Source organism: Parasteatoda tepidariorum, chromosome 1, assembly GCF_982258835.1.
Source record: "Parasteatoda tepidariorum strain Cologne lab strain chromosome 1, Ptep-v5.0, whole genome shotgun sequence".
Lineage (NCBI taxonomy): Eukaryota > Metazoa > Arthropoda > Arachnida > Araneae > Theridiidae > Parasteatoda > Parasteatoda tepidariorum.
The window spans coordinates 67695278-67721896 of record NC_141755.1 but is presented as its reverse complement, the minus strand read 5'-3'; the positions used below and the strand labels follow the sequence as shown (position 1 = coordinate 67721896).

Below are 26619 nucleotides of genomic sequence, written 5' to 3'. Positions count from 1 at the left end.
GCTTACTCGATTCTAGGAGAAAACTCAAAAATAGTTTGTTGACTGCTAAAGAGGCAGACGATAATTTCGAATTGCAAATTTTTATTTATCCCCTCTAAAAAATCTGCTAAAAATGAAATTTCCATTGCAAACTTTTGCAATATTTGTAATAATAAAGTTTGGAAATAGTTTTTCATAACTTATTTTTAATTATTTGCAGTTTTCTGATAATCATTTAAAGACGTACCGTCAAAATAGATTCAGTGTTAAGATCATGGACTTGATAAGGAAAACTAAGGTAATGATTGCTTTTAATTATAACTTTACAATTAGTTTTCTTTTTTGATTCAGTGCTTGCTGTCCGATTAAATATTTTATGTAATGTTTCGGATATGTATGAACCATTGAAAACAGCTGTTAACAAGAGTACATTCAGAGTTCTTTATTTCTTGTTATCCTTTAGATTATTTTGTAATTAAGTGTGCAATTATTAACTATGCTATTATATTTACGTACTTTTCTACGTTAATTAAGCATGTAAAGGATTTAAATGAAATTTAATACTCACTTTTAATACTTAATTTTAATGCTCACTTCCACTTTTATGATCTTAGGATTCCAAATTGGGTTATACTGATTTGGCAAAAAATTTTCCTTAATGATATTATATTCGAAGTATTTGTTACCAAATTGATACTACATAATTAACTCTTACAAATCTTTTAAAAGTAATTCATTCATGAATAACAGAAAAAGTTTCTGAACAGTTACGGATGTTCACAATTAAGTTCTTTGAAATATTTTCATTTTATTTTTTATAATCACTTTGCCAAAGATTTCGTTGTTTTAAAAACATCTTAATAGTTTGTCTGGCTCCTGGTTATTTTATTTTAGGGTGTTTTATCAAGTAATCTAAATGGAACAAAATGCTCGTGTGAGTTGAAAGTAAGTTAGATCTTAATAAATATATTGATGTTATGCATGTTTTACATATGGCAATGTCAGAATTGTAAGAGAGACTTTTAAATTTTTTAATTAATTTATTTGAAAGTATTTTATGCATTTTTAGCTAAAGTTTTGCTTGGCTTTTTATTAGCTTAGAATTCTTATTTTAGTTTGCATTTTCTGTCAGTGCCTTCTGAATAAACTATTAATTTTGAACAGTTTTGTTTAATTGCTAAATATTTTTTTTTCATCTTAGATAATTTTTTTTAAGAAATGAAATAACCAACTGCATAAATGCCCTTCTGTGTGAAAATCAACTAAATGAAATATATTTGGTGCAGATTTGATGTTTAATTGTCATTTTTTGGTGATTTTTTTTTAATGCTTACCTGAAAGCAAAAATAGTAGTACAAGGAAATTGTATCACTTTTAAAGAATCGGAGGACAGTGCCAAATATTTATGGAAGCATTTGGAATAATGATTCAGAGCCAGTGAAGTAGTATTTGGCAATTTATTTAAATTCAATTTCTTTTTTGGGACCTATAATTAAGGGATATTTGCATATGGGTGGCTGTTTATGGTGTTTGAAGTCACCATGAACCACTGCCTGTTTTTTATACTGGGATAAATTCATGAAAATGTGTATAGTTGTTTGCTCTGAGAGAATTCCAAGTTTTATTCTATCTTCTCCCTTTAACAGACATTTTTCTTGGGTTCTTACCTGCCACTACCTAGTTGTTATCAAAACTTGGTTATCATTTTAGCTTAGATGCCAATACAAAAATCTCTCGTGCCCAAAAGGGGACAATTAAGAAGTAGAGTTAAAAAAAAGCAAAAAAATTTACAAATCTAAGTAATATGAAAAGCAAAATAATATGATATTATTTTTTACGGCAACCGAATCTTGAAATGAAACAGGCATTTTAGTACACCCATTTTAAAGAATCCGATATGTGTGATTTTGTCGTCAATATTTTTTTGGGTGTTCTTGCCAAGTTTTAATAATTTTTTAATTATTTTTGTTTAAAGTGATGATGGTTTACGAAGTTAAAGAAAAAAAAATAATTAGTGTGTTTTTCGACCTAAAAAATGCCAAAATATTGCCCATAATATTAGAATAAGAGACATATTACATTGACAAGTAAAAAATAAATTACAGTTCTACTGTATATGAGTAGGGTTTTTCTTTTTTTTGTAAACACAATGCTTCTGTTAGTTTAAATTAGTAATTGTTATTATTAAAAGTATCTTGCAGAGAGATATTGGTGCTAGGAAAGTTTGGCGCAGAGAGCTTCAAAAAATTCTTCCACAGGGCTTGAATCAGTGGTAGGAAAAACTACTTTCTTTTTGCAAAAAACTAACTTCAACTACATTATAACAAATGTAGTTAACAACAAATACAACAACTATTTTTTTATATGTAGAGACTACAAACTACTTTTGGAATGTGCTCACTACTTCCGTACTTTTAAGAGAAGAACTTTTCCGGAGAACTACATTTACATCCATGGTCAAAATGATTTTGAATAAAAGCAATTTTCTTATTTAATTATGAGGAATTAAGAAATATTTTTTAATGTTTGCAGATTCTAAACCCTTTTTCTTTATTTGTCCTTTTAACCGTAACTTTTTATGCCTTTCTTGATAGTGAATAATCAATTTAAGAAGTGCTGGGAAATAATTAAATATTTGCAATTTTCTAACCACAAACTACGATAAACACTACAAACTACAATAAAAAGAAGCAACTAAAGTAGTTTTGCTACTTGTACCATTCTGCTTCTGACCACTGATTTGCATTCACCGTACTGGTTTGAGGACTTATAATAGAGTTCCTCTTTCTAATGTACAGTTAGTAAATGTAATATTATCCTTAATTTTTAATGTCGCTCTTTCTAATACAATCCCTCTTTCTATGGCATACAGGTAACAATTTCTGAACGGTTGTGATCTAAAATTTATCAAAAGGAAACAAAACAAGTTTTATTTACTTCCATAATTTTAGTGATGCAGCTCATAACTCTGAAAAAAATTGTGACACTTATTCTTTATGAGGGGTTTTTAAAAATAACCATGTGATGTAAGGTGTTCCTTAAGTATGGTACTCTCGTATTTTGTTAATAGGAAGTAATATTTAATATAGGTGCTATTGTAATATATTTTCTACTTCTACGTATAAGTACCTAAATAAAGTACTGTAAAGTTAAGTACTTTATTTAGGTAAAGTTACTTATGTGTTTATTGTGTATTTTTTCTTGTAATTATTTATGTTTTAGTTAAGAACTATAAACATTATTTCATTTTAAACATTTTTGATACACTAAAGCAAAGAACGATGTGAATAAAGCACAAATGAAAGTATATAATTTGAGTTTTATGCTTTCGTCTACATATCACAAAGTATTATCCTTTACTTTGTTTAGATAACTGGTACAAATTTATGTTTATAAGATCAAAAACCATAATGCAAGCTAAATATTTCAAAATTTAGATATTTCTATGAGATTAGCAATATGTTGTAATTATGAGTTAATAATAATTGAATCTGTTTTACTTGTTTTGAAATCCAAAATTTTTTGAATTATATTTCATGTATATGTGTCTCAGTGAAGCGAAGAATCATGCTAATATGTAAGGTAACTTTCATATGAAATTGAATAAATGTATGTGTTGGTTTAATATTTTATTATATTTTTGTACAGTATTTACTATATATTTGTAATTTTATATTTTTTTAAAACTCTGTTTAGATAAGGAAATCTATTTTATATTTTAAAAGAACAGATTTGGACCGTTTTTTTTTATTTATTTATTTTTTTTTTTTTTAGCTTCTTAAATAAACAGGCTCAGATTTTTTATTGACATGGAATCTGACTACTTTTTCTGTTGATCCCTTTCCCTATATTATAAAATCTTTTGGTAAAGGTTACTTATTGAATCGAAAAACTAATATTAATTTGTATGGGGGTTTAACTTAAAAACAATAGCAGGGTGGCTAGAATGAAGAAATGGGATATCAGCAAACAGTCAGAAAATTTATTTAATAAGGTAAAATCGAAGAAATAACAGAGATTTTAACTAAAATACCTAATACGTTATGCAAAATGAATTAATTTAGGTTTGAGATACATAAAAGTCTGATATTTTTTTCAAAAAAGAAAAAGAAACTGATATTGTAATAATTAAAAACAAAAATTCTTTTTAAAACTAAAATTGTAAGTGTAAGTGTTGTTATATCTGCTATATATTAGAATAAAGCATAACTGAAAAATTAATAATAAAATTCATGCCGCCAGTTACAAAAATGGAGAAAAGTTTGAAATTTGTTTTAAGTATTTTGGCTTTTCTGGATAAATATGAACTTTTAACTTAATTGATTTAAACTTTTTGCATTTTTTCTAGCTGTGAGAGAGTTTCACTCTTAAGTGTTATTATTAAATTTATATGTTTCCTGGTAATAATTAGTTTTTGAATTTTGTTAATGAATGATTTAAACAGTTTTTTCCCTTTTAAAGTGTAAAATTTTTGTTACTATGATTTCTTTCCATTTTATCAAAAATATATAAAATAAGGTAATTAAAATCAGTTATTTTTTTTTATTTAACATTACATTATTTTAAGTAATTATTTTTAGTGCATTTTTTTTCTCTTATAAACATAACTTTATAAGTTTTACATTAAAATTATTTTAAAATAGTTTATTTGTTAAAAATTGTTTAATCTTAATATTATTTTTATTTTAACTATGCATATTAAATTAATACTTATAAAATGCTTAAAATTTCACTTTTTTCATTCATATAACTGGACAAGTATGGATATTTTATCACTTTTTCAGTCATTCCATTGTATCAATTTATATTTGTATTGATTAATGCAGTAGCTGGCTTTTTTAAATAAGCTTAATTTTGCTTTTTTAATTTATATTTTTTGCTAGAAAATTTAAGTCTTAATTTCAGCCTATTATTATTTTTGTTGCCTAATTTTTTTTTTTTTTTTTTGGTACATTTTTTGTCTTAGAAATTTTATTCATTTTAAAAGAAATGCTAACTGGTTTCTATATTTAGGTAGAGAAAGTTCGAATGCTTGATCGATTTAACAGCAAAAAACCAAATATTGGAACTCTTCACCTTACTGCCACCCATCTGATATTTATTGACCCAGATGGAAAAAAGGAAGCATGGGTATGTATGAGTTTTATGTTTTACACAAGTTTGAAAATTCAAGCTTTTTCATTTGCAATAAATTCATTAGTAACTTCATAAGTTCTCTGGTCTATACTTTTATAATGGAATTGACAATGCTCATAAATTAATTATTCTGAAAGAAACATCCGAAAATTGAGAATATAAAAACTTTTTTTATTGACATGGGTATTAAAAAGGAGCTTAATAAAAAAATTGTGTAAAGCTTAGTTTCTATTAGGAAAAATTATTTGTTTTCATGGTTGCCACTCCACAAGGAAAATAGGAAAAACCTAGAAAATACAGGAAATTTTGTTTCTTGTGTTAGTCTTTTGAAAATGGTGATTATTCAAAGTGCAATCTATGTGATATTTCAGGATTTTTATTAAGGATATTAAGTAAGTTCAGCTGTTCCTTTTTCTTTCTAAGTTTTTTCAACAATTAAAAATAATATAGTTAGCTCAATATAGCTCACACAAGAGGACATTAATTGTGTTTCCTCTTAATATATCGCATATAATGTGTGCAGGGAAAACACAGGGAATTTTTTCCCCTCCAGATTTGAGTGGCAACCTTGGTTTTTTATTTCAGAATCTGCATTTTTTTTGTTTGTTTCAGGATAAGATTCTTTTTCGGAAAAATATTTTTTTCAGAGAAACCTTAACGATTACTTTTTGATATGTATTTTTTTATTCTTAGGTTTATTGTTTATTTTTTTAGGTTTATTATTTTCTCTGCTTTTTCAACATTAATTTAAAATTCTGAATTTTGTACTAAATAACAGATAAAAATAACAATTTTAATACATGCAATTTAATTGACCATTTACATTAAAATTCATGACTATGCCATCATAGTGCCTTTATCTTTACTTGAAAAGTTCATACAACATTAGCATTTCCCTTTTATAATTGTATTTTATTTAGTTATTGATTTTATCTTAAACCAATTAATATTCTCTTTTTATTGAATTCTGGTTTGCCAAAAAATAGTAATTTAAAAAGGTGAAAATTTGATTAGTAAGGGTTATTATTGACAAATTCCTGCAGAACATTTATAATTATCAAAAATCTTGCTGCACTGAACACTATTTATAGTTTTTGTTTAAGAAATTTTTTTTTCAAATTCTGCTTATTTTTTAATTAACCTTTAAATTTTAAGTAGATTATAATCTAATCCAACTTTAAATTAAAGTGCAAAATTTTTGGCAATGAAAAATGGTAATCAATTTGTTATAAAGATAATTTTTGTATTCATGACTTGTATACAGGAACAATCAAATTGAATCTCTACCCTTTACAACTTAAATGTTATATTCTCAATTGGGAAATGAGATAAAGAACAGAATATGCTATTCATCATTTAATACAAAATATGTATTGCAAATTTTTTGCTTTTCTCTTAAACAAGATGCCATTTCTCCATTAACTGTTAGTACATATTTTCTCTTTAGTATGTAATTAGAATGTGGTATCATATTTAAAAAAAATGAAAGCTATATAAAAGAGAATAATTTGCATGAAAAAACAATTATCATAATTTGCTAACTTATTGTGTCATAAAATTTCTCACATTAAAAATAGTATGTAAAAATTATGTATGTAAAATTATGCATATATTATATGTATGTAAAAATAATAATTAAGAATATAAATTATTAATCCTTTGTCAAAGTACATAAATTAAGATTATATTGAAAAAATTTCTAATGAAACTGTTTAAAAAATTCCTTTAATTTAAAAATAAAGTAATGGTGCTTCAACCCACACCATGTCTAAAAACTGTGCTTTCTGGGTAAGCATTAAACATCACTTGACTTTTATGTTTGATTTTAATAACATCACTTTAATTTGTATTACCTTTATTGTTTCAGATTTTACATACACATATTGCTGCTGTCATTAAACTACCCATATCCACTATTGGTTCTCCCTTGCAAATAAGATGTAAAAATTTCTTATCTGTGACCTTTGTTATTCCAAAAGAAAGAGACAGTCATGATATATTTACATCTTTACTTAAATTTTCACAACCCAGTATGTATCATTCATGTATTTATAAGATTTGTATATAATTGAAGTGCATGTAAGTTTGATTTAGACAAACAATTCTGTAACATTTTACTTTGTCTACAAAAGAAAAAAAAGCTAGATGTGAAATTGTTAATAAATATACATACTAATTTTCTAAAGGTAAATCAAAGTCATTTAAATTGTTTATTAAATAACATAATAATTTAGAAATATCTTGAATTCAGGTCCCATGGAGAGGGAGAAGCAGAGTTTCACACAGAAAAGGGCACTTCTGTGTGAAACACTTCACAGCTTCTTCACAGAAAAGGGCACTTTGGTTTTGAAAAGGCACTCATTTAACAACGAAAAAATTTATTAAAATGTGTAATATTATGTAATAACTGAATTTGATCCTAAACAATTTTTAAATTACCCTCTTATACAATTTTATGTTTATATTTCAAAAAGTAATTCTCACTTATTGTCAAAATAAGAACATATATTTGCAGTTTGTAAAAAATAATTAATGGTATGTTAAAAAACAATCTCTGTGCATTTTTTTAAGCAAACTTTAAAAAAATAAATAACTTGACAGCTTTTTTCTATAATTAAACTGAAAATTATAAAAAAATGATCATTTGAAAGTGCATTTTTTTAAAAAAAAAAACAGGTAATTATTTTAGAAGTAAATTTAAAATCACATAAAAAATTAATTGATATACTTTCCTTTCCTTTAAAAAAAAAAAGATAGAAACTTATACAAATTGAACTAGTTGAGAATAATCCTAACAAAGTAAATGTTCTTAATAGTAATCAGAATTAAACCTATAAACACATATTATTTTATCAGTGTGTAACATGTGTTTTCTTTAGTAGTAAATTTCATTACTGGTAAAATGTGTTTTCATTAGTAGTAAATTTCAAATCATTGTGTTGTTTTTTTTTTTCATATTTTTTTTTTTTAGAGAAATAATTTTAAAAAATCTGTAAAAATCAATTCTAAATTTTCCTTACTTCTTATCATATTTTCTTATAAAGGACATGTATGAATAATTTCTAGAACAAAAATTATAAATTCTTGTATTATACTAGAAACAATAACATTTTATTGGTTCCTTCAGTGAATAATAGTGAAAATTGCTAATTTTGTTTTCAATATTTTTTCATTCTTTGATAGTTTCTTCAAATCAAAGTTTAAAAAAAAAGGCTTATTTATTAATTTCAATGTATTTTTAAAGATTTATTTTTCAGTCTTTATTTCCTCTTTGTATCTTTTATTTAGTTATCTGTTTACTAAACTCTTCAATATTTTTCTCACAGTCAATATTCAAGATTTATATTGCTTTCACTATACTGCATCAAATGAAGATTTACCTAAGAGATCTGGTTGGAATAAATTTGATTTACAGGCTGAATTTTCACGAATGGGACTCCCAAATCAAAATTGGGCTCTAACTTCTCTCAATAAAGATTATAAAGTAAGTATCTATTTATTTTTGTAATGTTGACAATGATTTTGATTATTCAAGCTAATCATCAAAAATTGACATAAGAATTAAAAAAAAGAAAAGAAAAAAACATGGATTATTTGAAATTTTTTACTCTGCAGTTGAATAATATACATGTGGAAAAAGAAACTTTAATGAAAATGTCATAACTATTTAAACATGAAAAATAATTCTAAACAAAATATAATAAAATTTTATTTTTTAAAAGTTATAATAAACTATTTAGTTTCCCGATATTGTTCTTTTAATCACTATATAATAGGCCATAAAATAAAATTTTCTACCTGAATACAAGAAACACAAGAAATATTAACAAAATGTGGACAAAACAGTTAAGAATTTAGAAATATAGACAGCACTTACAAATGTTCAAATGTAGATGAAAATTGTAACAAAGTCTAATTTCTTAGTTATGTTTAAATATATTCTTACACATACTAAATATGTTTTTTTTTTTATCAAAGAGCCTTAAAAATATTTTTAGAATTTACTTATCAAAATACCATAGTAACTAATTTAGCTTATTAAAGTGAAAATGGTAAAAATCCTCATTAAAATGGTCTTTTAACTAATCTAATCTCTCATTGATTTCATATCAACTTTTAAACAAACTTCATATAAATAAACATGAAGGCTTAAAACAGTTTTTGAGGTTTAATTTTTTTGTTGTAATGCAACAAAAACTTTTTAAAATTAGTGCAGATATTAAGTAATAAAGTTGATCAAATAATTTTTTAAAGAAGCCCAAGAAAAACTATTTTGTTTTCTATAATTTATGGTTTATACAAAAATACCATTTCTGAAGAATTTGATAATTTTCAAAAACTTTTTGATCGGCATATAGTTTTTTCTAATGCGACAATAAATATTGCAGTAGTTTTCTTAGAATTTATATGCTTAATTAATAAAAGTTTATATATAAATTATTTTGGGAAATTATAATAACGTAACATTTTATATTCTTTCTGTTTCAGATTTGTGATACTTATCCAAAGATTTTATATGTGCCTGCCTCTGCTTCTAATGGTGTACTACTTGGAAGCAGTAGATTTCGTAGTCGTGGAAGATTACCTGTGCTTTCATATTTGCACAAGAATCAGGTTGATATATTTTATTTTTACGTTAGTCTATCTGCATATTTGTGATAGTATCTCTAAATTCTTTGCATTATATCGAGAGTTAACAATATAATTTATTATTCACAATACTAGATTTACAAAGAAAATCGTTAAAATATTTTTAGTTTTGTATAATAGAATTTTTTTTTTTTTAGGCTGCGATTTGTCGATGCAGTCAACCACTATCAGGTTTCAGTGCTCGGTGTGTTGAAGATGAGCAGTTGTTGCATTATATATTAAAATCAAGTCCCAATAAAGATTTTATGTACGTTGTTGATACACGCCCTAAGGTATTATTTCAGCCATCTTTATTTTATGCTTTAAAAAAACTTGCAAGTAATTGTAGTTTAAAATTTATCTCTTATATTTTAGATTAATGCTATGGCTAATAAAGCAGCTGGAAAAGGATATGAGAATGAAGATTTCTATAAGAGTATCAAGTTCCAGTTTTTTGGAATTGAAAATATACATGTAATGAGAAATAGTCTTCAAAAACTAGTTGATAGTATGTATTAATTCTATAAAAAAAAAGTATATTTTAATTTGGAGGCTAGTTATGTTATTTTATGTCTTTAATACATCATGGAAAAAAAAAGCATTTTACACTTATTTCTATTTTTTTTATTCACTTAATTTTTTTTGTTCTTCAATTGTTGATTTTAAGCAAGCTAGGAAAGTTAATAGTCTTTGCTGTGAGAAATTACTTTGCTCATTGTGATTTTTGATACTTAAATAATAGTTTAGATAAATTTTCAAACTAAACCCTTGTGTTTTAAAAAGATAAGGGATTTGGAGATTTTTTTTTATTAAATTGTCTTAGGGAAAAATTTAGCTCTTATCGAAACAGGAGACCAGGTTGTGGAAAAGATCGAGAGAACCGGAAGAAAGGACTGGTTTGACAATGATTGTTTTATGGCAACTTATAAAAAGAATGAGGCTTATAAAAGAATGATAAGTTCAAGGCATGCAAGAAATGCTGAAAATGCTTATAAAGAAGCAAGAAGAGAAGAGAAGAAGATCCATAAAGAAAAAAAGAGATTATTTTTCGAAGATCTTTTTGAAAATGTTGAACATTTAAGGGGATCAAGGGAAAGCAGAGCTTTCTTTCGAGAAATAAACTTGGGTCGCAAGGAATTCAAGCCAAGAACAAACTCTTGCAGAAGCAGGGAAGGAACGATCTTAAGCGATAGAGAAGAGGTGCTGAACAGATGGAATGAACACTTTGACCATCTGTTGAATGGTGATGAGGAAGAAGACGAGATAGCAATAGACAATTTACAGATGCATAACCAAGAAATGGTTACACCTCCAACGTTGGAAGAGGTCATCATGGGAATTGACAAATTAAAAAACAATAAAGCTCCTGGCCCTGACACCATACCATCTGAATTAATAAAAGGTGGGGGAATGGAAGTTGCGAAGAAAATATATGATCTATTACTAATTATATGGGAACGGGAAGTAATCCCAGAGGATTGGAAAATTAGTTTGACTTGTGTAATTCATAAAAAGGGAGATGTTCTTGAATGCTCAAACTATCGAGGAATTAACTTACTTTGCACGAGCTATAAGGTATTTTCAAATATTTTATTCAATAGACTTACTATGTTTTCAGAGGGAATAATAGGAGAGTATCAAAGTGGTTTTAGAAGGGGAAGATCAACTACTGAGCAAATTTTTACCATTCGGCAGATATTGGAGAAAACGAGAGAATTTGGAATTGATTTGCACAACCTGTTCATTGACTTTAAAACCGCCTATGATAGTATTAACAGAAAAGCTCTGATCATGGCAATGAGAGAATTTAAAATACCAGAAAAATTGGTGAGATTGATTAACCTAACACTAAGTGAAACTAAAATCATGGTAAAAATACAGAATTGTTTATCAGAGCCATTAGAAATAAAAAATGGTGTGCGACAGGGAGATTCTTTAGCCTGTCTCCTCTTTAATCTAGCATTAGAAAAGGTAATAAGAGATTCAAAAATCAATAACAGAGGAACTATATTTAATAAGTCAATACAATTGTTGGCTTTTGCTGACGATATAGGAATTATTGCTCGAACACCAAGAGCACTTGAAGAGGCCTTTATTTCTTTAGAGAAAGAGGCCCTGAAGATGGGTCTAAAAATAAATGAAAATAAAACTAAATATATGCCTTGTACTAAAACAGCCCACAGGAGTACCCATCTAAAAATTGGGGGACATTCATTCGAGGTAGTGGACAGCTTCACGTATTTAGGCTCTGAAATAAATAACAGGAACGATGTAACTGCAGAAATACGAAAGAGAATCACAGCAGCAAATAGGTGCCTTTATGGATTAAGAAAGTTTTTAAGATCAAATGTAATCAAGAGAAAAACAAAGCTGTTATTATTTAAAGGCCTCATTAGGTCAGTTTTAACATATGCTTGTGAAACATGGACATTGACTCGTGCAGATGAAGAAATGCTGAGCATATTTGAGAGAAAGATATTACGGTGCATTTTTGGAGGAATTAATAAAAACGGTCTGTGGTTAAGAAGATCAAATTTAGAACTCTATCGATCATATAATGAACCAGACATCATAAGATTCATTAAGGTCCAAAAGATAAAATGGGCAGGCCACTTAGTAAGAATGGAAGAAGACCGTATTGTGAAAAAGATTTTTGATGCCCGGCCGACAGGAACACGTAGAAGGGGCAGGCCAAATCTCAGATGGCTAGATACCCTGGAGAAAGATTTATCTATATTAAAAATAAAGAATTGGAAGTCCATTGCCAAAAGAAGGACAGCTTGGAAAAAACTACTGGAGAAGGCCAAGGCCCATCCTGGGCTGTCGAGCCAGTGAGGAAGGAAGGAAGGGAAAAATTTATTAAAGTTGTTTGAATCAACAAATAGCCATTGTAGCTAATATATATATATACTATATAACAGAAATTTGTACTACAATTAATAACCAAAATTATTAAAAGTTAAAAATTACATAGAATTCACAAACTAGGAATATCTGTTAGCATATTGAAAGAACTAACACCTGTAATATTTTAAAAGTATTTTTAAATTCTAATTTTAAAAGAAAATGTTAAGCAACTTGTTTGAAGGTTTTTTTTTAATGTTATAATTTTTTATACATGGGTTTTTCATATAACTATTACTGCTATATATAATTCTATAGTTGTCAATTTCTCTTGGTAGCAAATCTTAATCACAAGAAATGACATTAGTGTTTTAGAGCTTTAATATGATATTAAAAAAAGACAATTTTGAAAGGGAAAAAAAATTTAAAATCGCAAAGTGATTTTGCATGCTTACGTCCAGTTCAAATTATATAATTTGTGTGGTGTTATTGTTTTATTGTGTTGTAAAACATAGTGTCTTATTTTTTTTAATAGCATGTGAACTAAAAGTTCCTACTATGAATGCCTTTTTAAGTGGCTTGGAAAATTGTGCATGGCTACGTCATGTAAAAAGTGTCTTAGAAGCATCTGCTTTTATTGCTGAAGTGAGTATGATTTTTATTGAAACATACATATTAAATTATGTTGAAAAAAATTGTAAATCATAGAAAAATTGATTTCTCAGATATTTAGGAAAACACTAATTAAATGTGATATTTTAAATTACTGCTTTGAAATTTATCTCTTTATCTTGGAAAATTCAGGTACTCAGAATCCCTAGTGTTATATTAACTAAAATTAGCAATTGTAATATTGAAATATTTTTCGCTAGTTTTAAACTAAAATATCCAAGCTTAAATTATATTTTAATAATTTTATATTTAATTAGTAGTTAATTTATTAGTAATTTAGTTATTATTAACTATCTGTATTTATTCTATAAATGTTTGTAACGAAATATAGATTAAATAATTATACTGATTATTTTCTTATTTATTTTTTCCTACTTTAAAGTTTGTTTTTATGAAACTCGAAAGTAGGCAGCTTTTGCTCATTCAAAGAGCTGACAAAATATCTATTTGGTCAGTATGAATAGTATGTCCATTTTCTTTAATTTTTTTGTAATATTTTGTAATTGATTGATTGCGGAACATAAAAAATTCAGTCTATGGTAATTTCTATAACATCGTCTATAAGTTTTTTATTGAACAAACTTCGTATTTTCAATTATCATACCTAACCGGACAAAAAAAAATTACTATGTACCTTGGTGTCTAATTCAACTTTTCAAACCCCTATAATTTTACGAAAAACAGGAAGTCGATTTATTACCGAAGAGTTATAAAGTAAAAAACATGCGTTGATCATGAAATATTGATTCAATATAAACTATGAGATAGATATGAATAACTCTGTATCAGTTTATCCTTTTCAAAAACTATTTTTAATATGTTACATACTATTTTGCATTTTCTCTCATAACTTCTTTATATACGAAATTTTTTTTGAGAAAGTTCTTTAAGTTACTTTTAGATGAAAATTAAGAATAAGAAAAGTTAAGCTACTTTATTAAAATGTATTTCAAAAAATATAACACTATGAAAACTTTTAAAATCACATCATTGTGCTAAAAATTTAAAAATTCCAGAAAATTATCTGTGTCGGATTCAATGTTAGCAGTGTTGTCATAAATTTCTACAAAAAAAAAAAAAAAAACCTCTTCACCTCATAACAAAGAATATAAAGTTCCTCACCTTTATTTTAAAGATTTTACAAGAAACTAGAAATTTTCATTTTTGGCTTTTTCAGCGGTCTATTTATACATGTCAGAAATTTGTAATTTCGTGACCAAAAATCAGGGGTCAACTTATACACCGAGATGTACAGTAATTCTTTGTTCTGTAACCATTACATATTTGAATGAATTCCTATTTATGAGTTTGTCCATCCAAATATTTCCATTATTTATCAGAAGTTTTTCAATAACCATTTGCTTATTATTGTATTGAGATTTGTTGTTTTCATGTTTAAGGCTCTTGAGAAAGGAACATCTGTTTTAGTTCATTGTTCTGATGGATGGGATAGAACAGCTCAAACATGCTCTCTTGCAGCCCTTTTACAAGATCCATATTACAGAACTATTACTGGTTTCCAAGTCAGTAATTTCCTTTTTAATTGAAATTTTTAGAACATTGTACTTAAAGCTGTTTTTTGAAGCTTTTTCGCCAAGTAAAATAAAAATAAAAAAAACGTAGTTTAAGTGCCTTACACTTGTAGCAATGCAATGATTTTAATTTATATGTATAATCTTGCAGTGAAGAATTATCTGGGCTTTAGGACAGACAAATAACTAAAAGATTTTTAATGTTATTAAACTTTTTTTAAAATTGCCAATTTGGCAACATTTTCCCACTTAGATGAAAATTGCAAACTCACTGCTGTACTCTCAGTTTTTTCAAATTTTAATGAGCCCAGGTAATGCAGCATAGGAGTAAGTCTTTAAATATTAAAAAATTCGACCACAAACTCCTTTCCTTTTCACAAAACTGTCAGGGTTGCCACTCCACAGGGAAAACCTGGAAAATACAGGGAATTTAAAATTCACCTAAAATAACAGGGAAAATGCAGGGAATTTTGATTTTTTCTTTACAAACTGGAAAAATACAGGGAATTTTGTTTTTTTATTTTGGTCTTTTAAAATATGGTGACCACTTAAAGCGTAATCTATGGGGTATTTAACCATGATATTTGAGCTATACTAAACTATTTCATTTACCATAGCATTATTTAAGTATGTTCAGCTGTTTTTCCAGCAATTGAAACTAATAAATATAGGTAGCCTAATATAGCTCACACAAGAGCAGAGTAATTGTTGTTTCCTCTTAATATATTGCATATAACATGTACAGGGAAAACACAGGGAATTTTTTTCCCAGATTTGAGCGGCAACCCTGACTGTGGCTTTTCTCCATATTGACGTTTTGCGCTATTTTCTAAATAAGCGCAGACAGTCCTGGCTTTAGATAGGTTTATCTTAGCCTAACAGTCATGAGTAACAGTTACAAACTCACAACAATTATGAAAATAGCATATTATTCGCATAAAAAACATCATTTCATATTATGACAGAGCCTTCGAAAAACAGACTTAATCTCATTGATTGAGCTTGTTAATATTAAGATGTTTAGCTATTTTAAAATAGGAAAGTAATAGTAATTGTATTTCTTTTTCTGTCGTAAAATTTTTAAAAAATGACACAACTATGTTTTTAAAAATGAATATTTATTTTCAAACAATAAAATTATTTGAGTTTACTAATGTTATTGAAAGTCTAATTGGAAAATATATATATAATGAAATTTTGCTTTCAGGCATTTCTCTAGGAAAGTATAACTTTTAAAATCTTCAAACCTCTAAAATTGAAATTATTTTTTCTGAAATTCAGATAATTGGCTAAGTTAATTTAAACTCTAGTTTTAAAGTGTTTTTTCTAGTTTTTAGAGTCGTTACATGGAAATTTGTGTCTCAATAACATGGAATTGAAAAAAATTTGATTTAAAAATTCATGTGGAAACCTGTAGCAATAACTAAAAAATGGTCGACAAAACTATATAGATTTAAAATAAAAGCATTGCAAATCAAGCATTTCAAATACTGACTATTCAACTGTCCGAATGGTAGCGTTATTCTATTATTAAAAAAATTGCAATGTTAAAATATTCTTTGCAAAAACTGATCAACAAGACCACATGAATTTACAGCTCATCGCACATCAAAAGTAATCTGTACACCATATACATCAAGATTGTTTTTGTACTCGAATGTGCAGTTTGAGTTTCCATGTTGTAATAATATGATAAAAATATTAAGTTTTTTAAAACCATTTAGAAACTAAAAATTTGTTCAATTGTGGAAACTGTCCTTGTAATTACTGCCAAAAAAACTATCTATACTATGTGAATTTATAATTGAATAGTAGCAATGCTCTGCAAAAATTTGTGTGTCAAAAGATATTGAAATATCCAGATTTTAAATCAAATTGGAAAGTAACTGATGATAAAACAATTGAAAAACTGTGTGCTTTTGGATCTAATGCATTTTTTTATTTTGAGCCTGTAACTTTGACATTTCTGTTTAAATAATAAATCTAAAGTTCGGAAATTTCCACGCTTCCTAAACGCTTTAGAAGTCTACTCTATATAACAGTTGAAAATAAATGTTAAGGGTATAAATTTTTCTAAAAATAACAATTTTTATTAAATATTTTACCTAATCTAAATAACTATTAAGTGTAAATAAGTTATTAAACTAAGATATAAACTTTTTTTTTATTTATTAACTACCGTATATTCCAGTGTATAAGTTGAGTTTTCAAATCCCAAAACCTTTACAGAAATCAGGGGGCCGACTTATTCGCTTGTAATAAAGTCAGACTTTTTTCATTGTGAAATACTGATGCACTATGAACTCACTATCATTAGACCGTGTACCTATGTTCCTACTTCATTCTCATCTTAATTATCACTTCTTTTTTTTTAAATTTTAGATATTTTCATAGTTTGTTTTTTCTGCGGTTAACTTATACATAAAACATTCAAGAAAATTGCTATCTCATTATCAAAAATAAGTGGTTATATACTGGGATATACAGTATTCAAAATAGTTAAGGTATTTTTTATCGCAATAATTAATGGTCTTGCCAGTAAAGTGTCTTTTTCAATTTTTTTCTAAAAAGATGACTTTTTGATACTAATATTCACAAATGACTAAAACATAATATATATATATAAATTTAGAATCTTTCTACAGTATTTTAGTTATTCCATTCCATGCACTAAAAGAAAAAAAGATTAAGCGTCAAAATTTGCTTGTCCATTATTGTCCACAAATTAGCCATGTCTTGTTTGCTTATAAAATTCGATCCTAGTCATTTGATTAAAAAAACATATGCAGACTATTCAATTTTCAATTACACTATTGATCTCTGTCATAAGTGTTTCTGTTAAAAAATGTTAATTGCTATGAAAGTATTATTTTTGTTATAATAAATGTTCTCACTCCTATCTTTTTCAGCATATTCTTTTTTGTCTACTTATAAATTAAAACTTAATTTAGTGTTGGGGAATAAAATGTTTCTTTCATAAATTTTAGAGACATATCTTTTTATTTTAATTTGATATGTATGTGGAATGCATTTATAAGAAAAATTTGTACACATTTACTAAGCACAACACGATTTAAATGTATTATTTTCCTTTTCAGGCTCTAATTGAAAAGGAATGGTTGGCATTTGGTCACAAATTTACTGAACGGTGTGGTCTTATTCAGGGCGATCCAAAAGAAGTGGCTCCAGTATTTACACAATTCATTGATGCTGTTTGGCAATTGACTCAACAGTTTCCTACATCATTCCAGTTTAACGAACGGTTTTTGTTAACTATTCATGATCATGTTTATTCTTGTCAGTTTGGCACTTTCTTAGGGAATTGTGAGAAAGAAAGAATGGATCTTAGGTAAGTGTGTTGAATTCTTATATTACATTGTGTTAATTTTTTAATTTCCGTGGTCTTTCGAATGCAAATTAGTGATGAGTTAATTATTTATCAGTCAAGCAGTATTTTAAATGTCTATTTTAAAATTTTTATGTAAATTTTGAAAGTCTTTTTTTCCCCCCCACACTTTAATCTATTATTTAAAAACATATTTAAAATCATAAAATTTTGTTATATTTCTACTGAAAGAGAATAGTAAAATCAAAGATTATGACTTGTTTCATATGGAATTATATATATAAAAAATATTTCGCTTAAACTGTTTAAAGAATTTTTGTAATTAAAATTTTTTTAATGAACTAACCTAATTATTATTTATTTTATAATAAATAATACAATTTATAATTCAATTTAATTAGGAAAATATAAGCATTAGTATATTATTACACTTGTTAAAAAAGGTTTTAAAAAAATCCTTTACCTCAATCTTCATTTTATCTTTTTTTTACTTTTAATCATAATGTATAACTAACTAAGTTAGTATTTTCAACAAAATGATTTTTCTAGTGCAAAATAATATTCTAGGCTCTATCCAATCTATGTTTTGAGAACTTAACACACTTTTTAAATATTTTTTCTGTAATGAAATAATTCTGTTTTTGAATTCATAATTCAAAGCTATTTTGCTTTGTATTGTGTGTATTGCTTTTGTATTTAGTGTATTGTAAAATACACTAATTTTGATATATTTTAAAATTATAGGCTAAGTGAAAGAACTTACTCCTTATGGGGATATTTAATGAACCATTTATCAGAGTTTCTAAATCCTCTTTATAGAAGAGATGTTGATGATGCACTACACTTAAATGCTGCTCCACAGACTATAAAGTAATTTCTTTTTTTTTTTAAAGCTTTTAAATTTTAATTTTACGAGATTAAAAAAAATTATTGCTTAAATTTGTAGATTTTGGAGGGGTATGTATAACAGATTCGATAATGGTGTTCATCCAAGAGAACCATTAGGAGATATGCTTGTTGCTGCAAAAGATCATATTTCTAGTTTAGAAGATCATGTTTTATTGCTCCAAAAAGTAAGTGAAAATAAAAAGATATTTATAATTATCTCTCCTGTCATTTTACTTTGATAAAAAAAGAAGACATATATTTTTGAAGTTAATATATAAATGGAGGAAATCATATTTTGTTTGTTGGTTTAGAAAATTTATTTTTTGCTCTGTTTATTATGCTAAATTTATCTTCTTAAAAACATATTTGTTACAAATGCTTGTTCTTGATATTAATTTTATAAGCCAATATAAACTCATTTTATATAAAATAGTAAGCACAGTTTAAAAAATGTTTAAAGTGAAATTGATGAATCCCACCCAATGTTTAGCACTAATTTAGTTTATTTTACTAAAAAGTAGAAATAAATCTTGTGTATTAAAATAAATAAAGAAAAATTAAAATGTCTGCATGAAGTCTATGGCATACTCAATTTTTAAGTATTATTATTTTTCTTGATTCTGTTGTATCAACTTTTATATATTTATAAAAATTCGATAATTTATCCTCATGTCAAATAATGTTAGGTATGTTTTTTATCACTCAAAGCTTATATTAAATAGAATTTCTTTAAATGAGTAAAGTGTTTCATAATTTTAATAACAAAGTATGTTTTAACGTTATCCTGTTAGAATTGTTAATGGGTGTTTTGATCCTCTAAAATGACTTTTTTATCCCAAAATGAAATCTCTAAAAAAAAATTTCAGCCAAGAGATTTAATTTTTTTAATAACAATGGTAGATTTTAGTGATATAAAATCAGACAGTTTCGATCTGAATTCATCATGTATTATACATGTATAAATCTGAATCATATCATGTATTTATACATGTATAAATAGGCAAATCGCCATGAATTGTCGAAAAAAATATTGTTTGGCTTATACATAGAACTACGCTTAAAATAAATTGGGAGATTAAGCCAAATGCATTATAATTATGAAATGACTTGGCTCAACTATGTCACTTTCAGTAGTAAAATAAATATGTAGTAAATAAAAAAAAATGTTTGTCCATGCTTGTAATACACATTAATTCTTATTTTTTTGTTGTTAACATGTTTCAATTTAAGTTATGAGTGAAGCCTTTAAGATTTCATTATTAAAATGGCATAATCACGCTTAAAAACTTAATTGCATTATTGATTTATAACTGAATATTTGTAAAATACAAATATAATTTTAAAAATTCCTTCAGAGAATTGGCCAACTAAAGAAGATTCTTGGTCGAGCTGAAACACCTAGCAAAAGTATTGATTGCTCGATGACTGATAGTGGAGTGGCTGATGATTTTGCCCAAAAATTGAATATGACAAAAGCAGATCATGCTGCAGGTGATACTACAGATTCGGGATTTGAAAATGGAAATATATTAGAAATCAATGGTAATGTATATTTTAAAAGCAATTTCATACCTTATATATCAATGCAAACCTTGCCACAAATTTTTTAAAAATGTATGTGAAAGCATAAAACTCATTTCTTTAAGTTGCATTTCAAAGAAAGATGCACATAATTTTACTTTAAAAAGTCACATTTTTGTTTTTCATTCGTCAGCAGTTTACTTTAATTAACATTTTAATGTTCATTGTTTTTGATAATACAACTTTTAATTACATGTTTTCTTAAATTGCAGATAGAACTTCATGTTGTAAACTTAACTGGTATAGATTTAAAGTTCTTTTAAATGAATTTCAACAAATATAGATGTACACATTTTGAATGGCTCCACTGCAGCAAAGATATATAATTTGTAATGTGAATTCAGAATTTTTCAATTTTAACTTTAGAGTTACATTTATGTATATCTGAATTTTGATATCAAAGACGGAAAAAAAAATTAAACAATGCTTTCAAACAGAAAAAGTGATAAAAAATCGCATTCAAAAAGTGTTAAGCATCGCCGCAGTTTTAAAAAATTATCAAACAGCAGCGGTCGCCATTGCAATGCATGCAATAACAACGCATGCACACTGTTTACTATTACTCTTGATTATTGTAGTTGAAAAGTGTGAGGACGCCATCAATTCCAAACCACGACCCATTTTGCCAATGGGTCGTGGTAATACAATAATCTTTAATGAAATAATGCGAAATAAATTCCTTACATGAATTGAAATATTTTTTTTATTTCGGTTGTGAATCATAATTTTCATACTAATTTGTGAAAAATGTTTAGCCTTTACACATTGTTGCATATCTAATAATGTGGGAAAACTGGTTATGCCCTTCAGAGCAAAAAAGTCGGTTGAAATGCTTCTTTTTAAGTATGTGACTCAATGAATGATTAAAATTTTGTATAAAAATGTTACTCAAGTTCTGATGCTAAATAAGTATAAAATTGCACAAAGCATCGAAAAAATGCTAAATTCAAACATTTCAATTATAGATACTCCAGAAGATGAGTTAGGAAATTCTCTATTTTATCAACTTCAGGAAGAAATAGAATCTGTAGCAATAGAGTGGAAAACTCTAAGAAATGTCAAAGAATGTATATGTTCCACACCCTTTGACCATTTTAGTAGAAAGGTTTGTATTTCATTTCGTTATAAAAAAGGTGTTATATCAGCAAAAAAAAAAGTTTATTTATTTTATGTGTCATGCTGAATTTTCATTAACTCATTATCCAAAAGCCTTCTTTAAAAAGAACACAAATTTTCTTAATCCCGCTCTATTACGTTTATTATGCGTGTATTGTTTCTGTGCAAGCTATAATAAACTGAAAGCGGTATAGTGTGCAGAAAAATAATCACCCCGAAAAACTTTAGATCTAATGATTGGATCTTCATGTACTTGGATTTAATGGTTTGAGGTGGTAAATTCAAATATGCTAATTAAATAGTGCAGATGATATTTTATGCTACGAAATCACTCACAAAAATCTACTTTCTTTGAATAAACATACCTTTTTGACAGATCAGGATTCTTTATCCTCAAAATATTGGGGGTAGCCACAATCTGGGAAATATGGTCCTGATAGTTTGGTCTGGAGAGCAGTCCAAAGTTTGGACCTCTTAACGTTTATTTTACTTTTCGTGTTTTTTGTCATATCTCAAGAATTTTTTAAGCGAATTAAAAAAAATTTGTACTTTATTATAAAATTTGTTTATCAAAAGATAATGCCATGACAAAAATTATTTTTAACAGTTTATTTAATATTAGTCTAAAAAACAAGTCGGTCAAAAAGTTCCTGGGGAATCAAATTTTATAATGAGATTTCTTTAAAATTCAATTTCTCAGACAGAAACTGTTTGACCAATCTTCTGTTTGTATTTTGCCTTATAAAATTAAATTATTTATAATTAAATTTTATAATCGTGTGCAAACATTTTTTGATTCTTGATATGGCGAAGTACACGAAAAGTAAAATTAACATGAGGGGTCCAAACTTTGGACCTCTCTTTTGACCAAACTATTAGGACCGTATTTCCCAGATTGAGGTTGTCAAAAAAAAGTATGTTTATCCAGAAAATATGTTTTTGTGTCTGATTTCATAACTTAAAATATCGTTTCCACTAATTAATTAGAATATTTGAGGCTACTCCCTCTAGCAAGTGAAGATTCAATCAGTAGATAAAAAAATATTTTGTAGTACACTGTTCATAAAAAAAGAATTACCTTAAGTTATTCTCAGTATGACAGCAATTGTATACATCAAAGCTGACTGTACATTGAGTGAGTGGGCTGCAGTCAGATCCAACTTAAGTTACAGAGTGATTCCAAAAATATTTTGTTGTTCCAGTTATGTTTTTTAAAACCATTATTCAAGTTATGAGATTTGATATGTCTGCTGTTTACGAAAAATTATGACCTATAGAAAGCAAAGTAGTTTTAAATTTACAGAAAAGGTTTTTTATGTTTGTGTGAAAAGATGGTTAAAAAACTTTTTCAAGTAACAAATTTTAACTAGTTTCATTTCAAAACATTTACTACCAAAGTTTCAATATGTTAACAAAGCTCTTGATACTGATATTTGAATTCAGATAATATTATTTGTACCTATGAAATTATAATTGCTGCAAATCTATATTGAGAATTACTTTCTTTTTATTTCAGTTTCACTGTTGGAGTTGTGGAGAGGTTTTTTGTATCCGGTGTATTGATAAGCGAATACCTCTCAAGGGTCACCATCATCGCAGGCCTGTTCCAGTTTGTCGTCATTGTTATAAAGAACTCATGAGGACTAATTCTATAGATTCTTAAAATAGAAAATTATATATATTTAACATAAAATAAATATATAACTACATATAAATATTCTATCGCATAATGCCTTTTTAAAATTTATAGTACAACTAGCAATACGTTTTTTTTATGTAAATGGCTTACCCCCCACTAATTTAGTTTTCTATTTCAATAAATTTGAAATTAAAAGTTTTGAAATGCATAAGTATATGCAATAAAATTAAGTTACAAATATAATTAAACTTGGATAATATTTTTTTTGTTTGTTATTTTACTCTGAAATGGGCATTGATGAAGTTCCTTATATTTTAATAAAGTATTCCAAGGAGTTAGAGCTTTTTATCTTCTGTTGAATATCAAGGTCAGATTTTTTCTCCGTATTTAATTTTATGAATATATATAAATAAATTGTACATAAAGGTTATCAATTGAATTAAGTCACAAAGTATTGTATAATTTATAAGTCATTTTTTTATTATATTTTTTAGTGTGCTGGCCACATTTATACTTATTGATTTATGTATGATTATTGAAATACTGAATATTTTGTTTGGAATATTGTTTTATCTATACAAGTAAAGAAATGTAAAATAAAATTATTTGAAATGTACTGATGTTATGCATTATTTCTACTCTTTAATGAATATTTTTTATATAAAATACAACTGTACAAGTTACAATCAGAAACATAAACAATTAGGTAAAACTTTTTTACCAAATTTGCATTTAGAGTAAATAATTCTACTCAATGTTATCTTTTTTAAATATTAGTTTCTTTATTGATATAAAAACCATGCTCATCAAAATAGTAATTGATCCGAGTTAAAAATATTTGATATTATACACAATTTTAAACTGTATGTCTTAGTCTAACTGTTGCTGGGTAGTTAAGTTTCTCTCCACACAGTCTCCACCTAAAATAAAATTTAAATAACATATAATTGAGAGCATTTTAAAATTATATTACCTTCATATAATAATTTTTTTTTAATATTTTAACAAAAAAACGGTTTTTCAAATTTGTAAACAAATTAGTTAAAAATTGATAGTATATTTTGCCAACCTAATAAATTAAAGTGAATTTCACAAAACAATTGATTTACATCATAAATCTTTCATAAAAACCATTGTTAATAGGGCCTAGTAGTAATTAATTCTAATTCTGTAATTCTATATAATACATGGTGCATGTAAATGGACTGTTTTGATTAATTTGCAATTGCATTAGTAGGTAGGATTGCAATATATAGGAATTGCAATATATAGGACTTAGCTCCTAAAAACATGGCATACCCTTTTTTATGTTTTAAAGTAACCACTTGCCATGAATGTAAAAATTTCAAAAACAAAAATATTTAAGTCGTAATTGAGTCTTCAAACTTCTTTAAATCTTATCATTTTAAAGAAATTTTTGGGTATCAAAGGCTAAGTAGATGAACTGAATTCTTTGTTGGTTTGTAAAGCTTAAAAATTCGATAAAGGAACATTGTTTTTAAGGGTGTCAAAGATATTAAGAATGTTAAACAATCTGTTATAGCAGCGGCTGTTATAGAACCTAGGGTTCTGATAGTTAGAAATTTTTTTAAAATATAGATTTAAAAAAAATAGGATTCATTCATTAAATATTTTCAAAATAATTAATAAAATTTAGATTATTACATATTTTTAAATTAATTAATAGTCTTTCATTAATTAATGAATAAATTTCATTCGCAATTATGAATAAAATCTCGGGGGTTCTGCCGAAAGAAGGTTGATAGTTTAGGGTTTAACAGCTGAAAAAAATAGGGAAACCACTGTTAGAGGATTAGTGTTGTTTCTAAAACTTAAATAACCAGTGGAAGTTACTTTGAAACATATAAAATAAGCATGTAATTCACATAATATTTTATTGATTAGTCCTGGAAATAAAGACCAGCACCTTGTATTATTTATCCAATTATAATTTACAACTTCAAAAAATAACCACATTGGTTTTTGAGTGAACCCAATAAAAATGCAATATAATCAATAGTGAAATTAATATACACTTCTCAAAACAATTGAAGGATATTCAGGTTGCGGGTCGATCTTGCACCTGGAGATTTATTTGAATGATTGATACATTATCTACATAAGTAGTAGGCTATATGAGATAAAAATTACATTTGTTGGGCATGAAAAAATGCACTTTATTCAGCATTTGGAGGTGCAAAAGGAATCGAACACAATTTGTGTATACAAGAAAAACCAATAAAAAAAGGTGTTTCCTTAAAAGAAAATCGTTTCCAATAGGGGGTATGGTTTCCCCGACAGCCAACAACGTTAGACACCTTTGAGGCATCGAATCAATGAGGGGCTGGGATATTCTGTCCCACTTCTCCAGAAGAGCACTTTCCAGTTATTGGAGAGTTAGTGGGGGTGATACCCGTCCAGCAATTAGTCTGCCTAACCTATAATGTCCCTAACATGCTCGATTTGGCTCGTGTATGGTAAACACGCTGGCCAATCCATTCGTATGATTCCTTCCTCCAAAAGATAATCATTCACCAAGTTAGCACTATGTGGCCAGCAATTGTCCATTAGCATGAAGTCATCTCCAATTGCTGCAGCTTAAAGGATGACAGGATATCGTCCTTATATGGGTGACCGGAAAATTCAGCATAAGCTCCATTTCAAATAATATGGAGATCAGTGCTTCCATCAATGAAGATGCCACCATAGATCATCACTCCCCCAATGCCAAATCATTCACTTTTGTGCACGAATGGAGGATTGTTTCTATTGCCATGTTCCCTCCAGATGAAAAAACGAATATTATCAGGATGAACAGAAAACCGGGACTTGTCAGAGAAAAGAATATTGCGCCAATCATTTCTCCTCAATTTCACATGTTCTGTTGCCCACTCCCTACAGGCGGCGAGCATACAGCGTGTAGGCAGCTTTGGACAGTTTGTGTTGAAATTTATATTTCGGTGTCTCCGAGTCGTTAGCATTAAATAACGGTCTTCATTGGGCATTGTTGCAGACCTACGTCCTAGCCCTGATCTTCCACATGCATTTCCAATCTCCAAAAAATGATTCCAGATCCTGGAAATGAAACTCTTGAGTAATTACACTCATCAAAACAACAAGCTTACTGAATGTCGATCATTATTTTCTGCTTTATACTACATTAAGTTGAAAGCGAAATCAAATTCGCTGCCACTAAAGCGTTGTCTTCAACGTCAAACTCAACATTTTCATACTGCAAAATTTGAAAATAAGAACAA

The 26619-nt window shown here is 27.1% G+C and overlaps 2 protein-coding genes across 3 annotated transcripts in view; one reads left to right on the top strand and one right to left on the bottom strand.

Moving 5' to 3' along the window:
* The first annotated feature begins 13 nt into the window (after window positions 1-13).
* Window positions 14-23978, top strand: Mtmr6 (Myotubularin related protein 6). Of its 2 annotated transcripts, XM_043039257.2 has the most exons (16): window positions 16-277; window positions 874-924; window positions 4993-5109; window positions 6983-7145; window positions 8442-8599; window positions 9604-9729; window positions 9903-10037; window positions 10120-10252; window positions 13124-13233; window positions 14661-14783; window positions 17891-18141; window positions 18883-19008; window positions 19085-19211; window positions 20382-20568; window positions 21573-21712; window positions 23240-23978. In XM_043039257.2, the coding sequence occupies exons 1-16, from the start codon at window positions 254-256 to the stop codon at window positions 23384-23386; spliced, it is 2118 nt and encodes a 705-aa protein (XP_042895191.2). In that variant the 5' UTR covers window positions 16-253; the 3' UTR covers window positions 23387-23978. The 2 variants fall into 2 exon arrangements, with proteins under 2 accessions (XP_042895193.2, XP_042895191.2); XM_043039259.2 differs by lacking the exon at window positions 874-924 and having other exon boundaries at window positions 14-277.
* Window positions 23979-24124: 146 nt separating this feature from the next.
* unc-45 (unc-45 myosin chaperone) overlaps window positions 24125-26619 on the bottom strand; it is a 32694-nt gene continuing 30199 nt past the window's right edge. The window contains exon 22 of the mRNA XM_087165700.1: window positions 24125-24282. The gene's annotated coding sequence lies outside the window, so the exon portion shown is untranslated. The remainder of the gene's footprint in view (window positions 24283-26619) is intronic.

Excerpts from the sequence above, each read along its gene's own strand:
- Mtmr6 (XM_043039257.2), top strand. The coding sequence starts at position 254 with ATGGACTTGATAAGGAAAACTAAG. Across the intron at positions 14,784-17,890 it reads GAACTATTACTGGTTTCCAA|GCTCTAATTGAAAAGGAATG; the intron begins GTCAGTAATTTC and ends TTTCCTTTTCAG. Across the intron at positions 19,009-19,084 it reads GCTGCTCCACAGACTATAAA|ATTTTGGAGGGGTATGTATA; the intron begins GTAATTTCTTTT and ends TTAAATTTGTAG.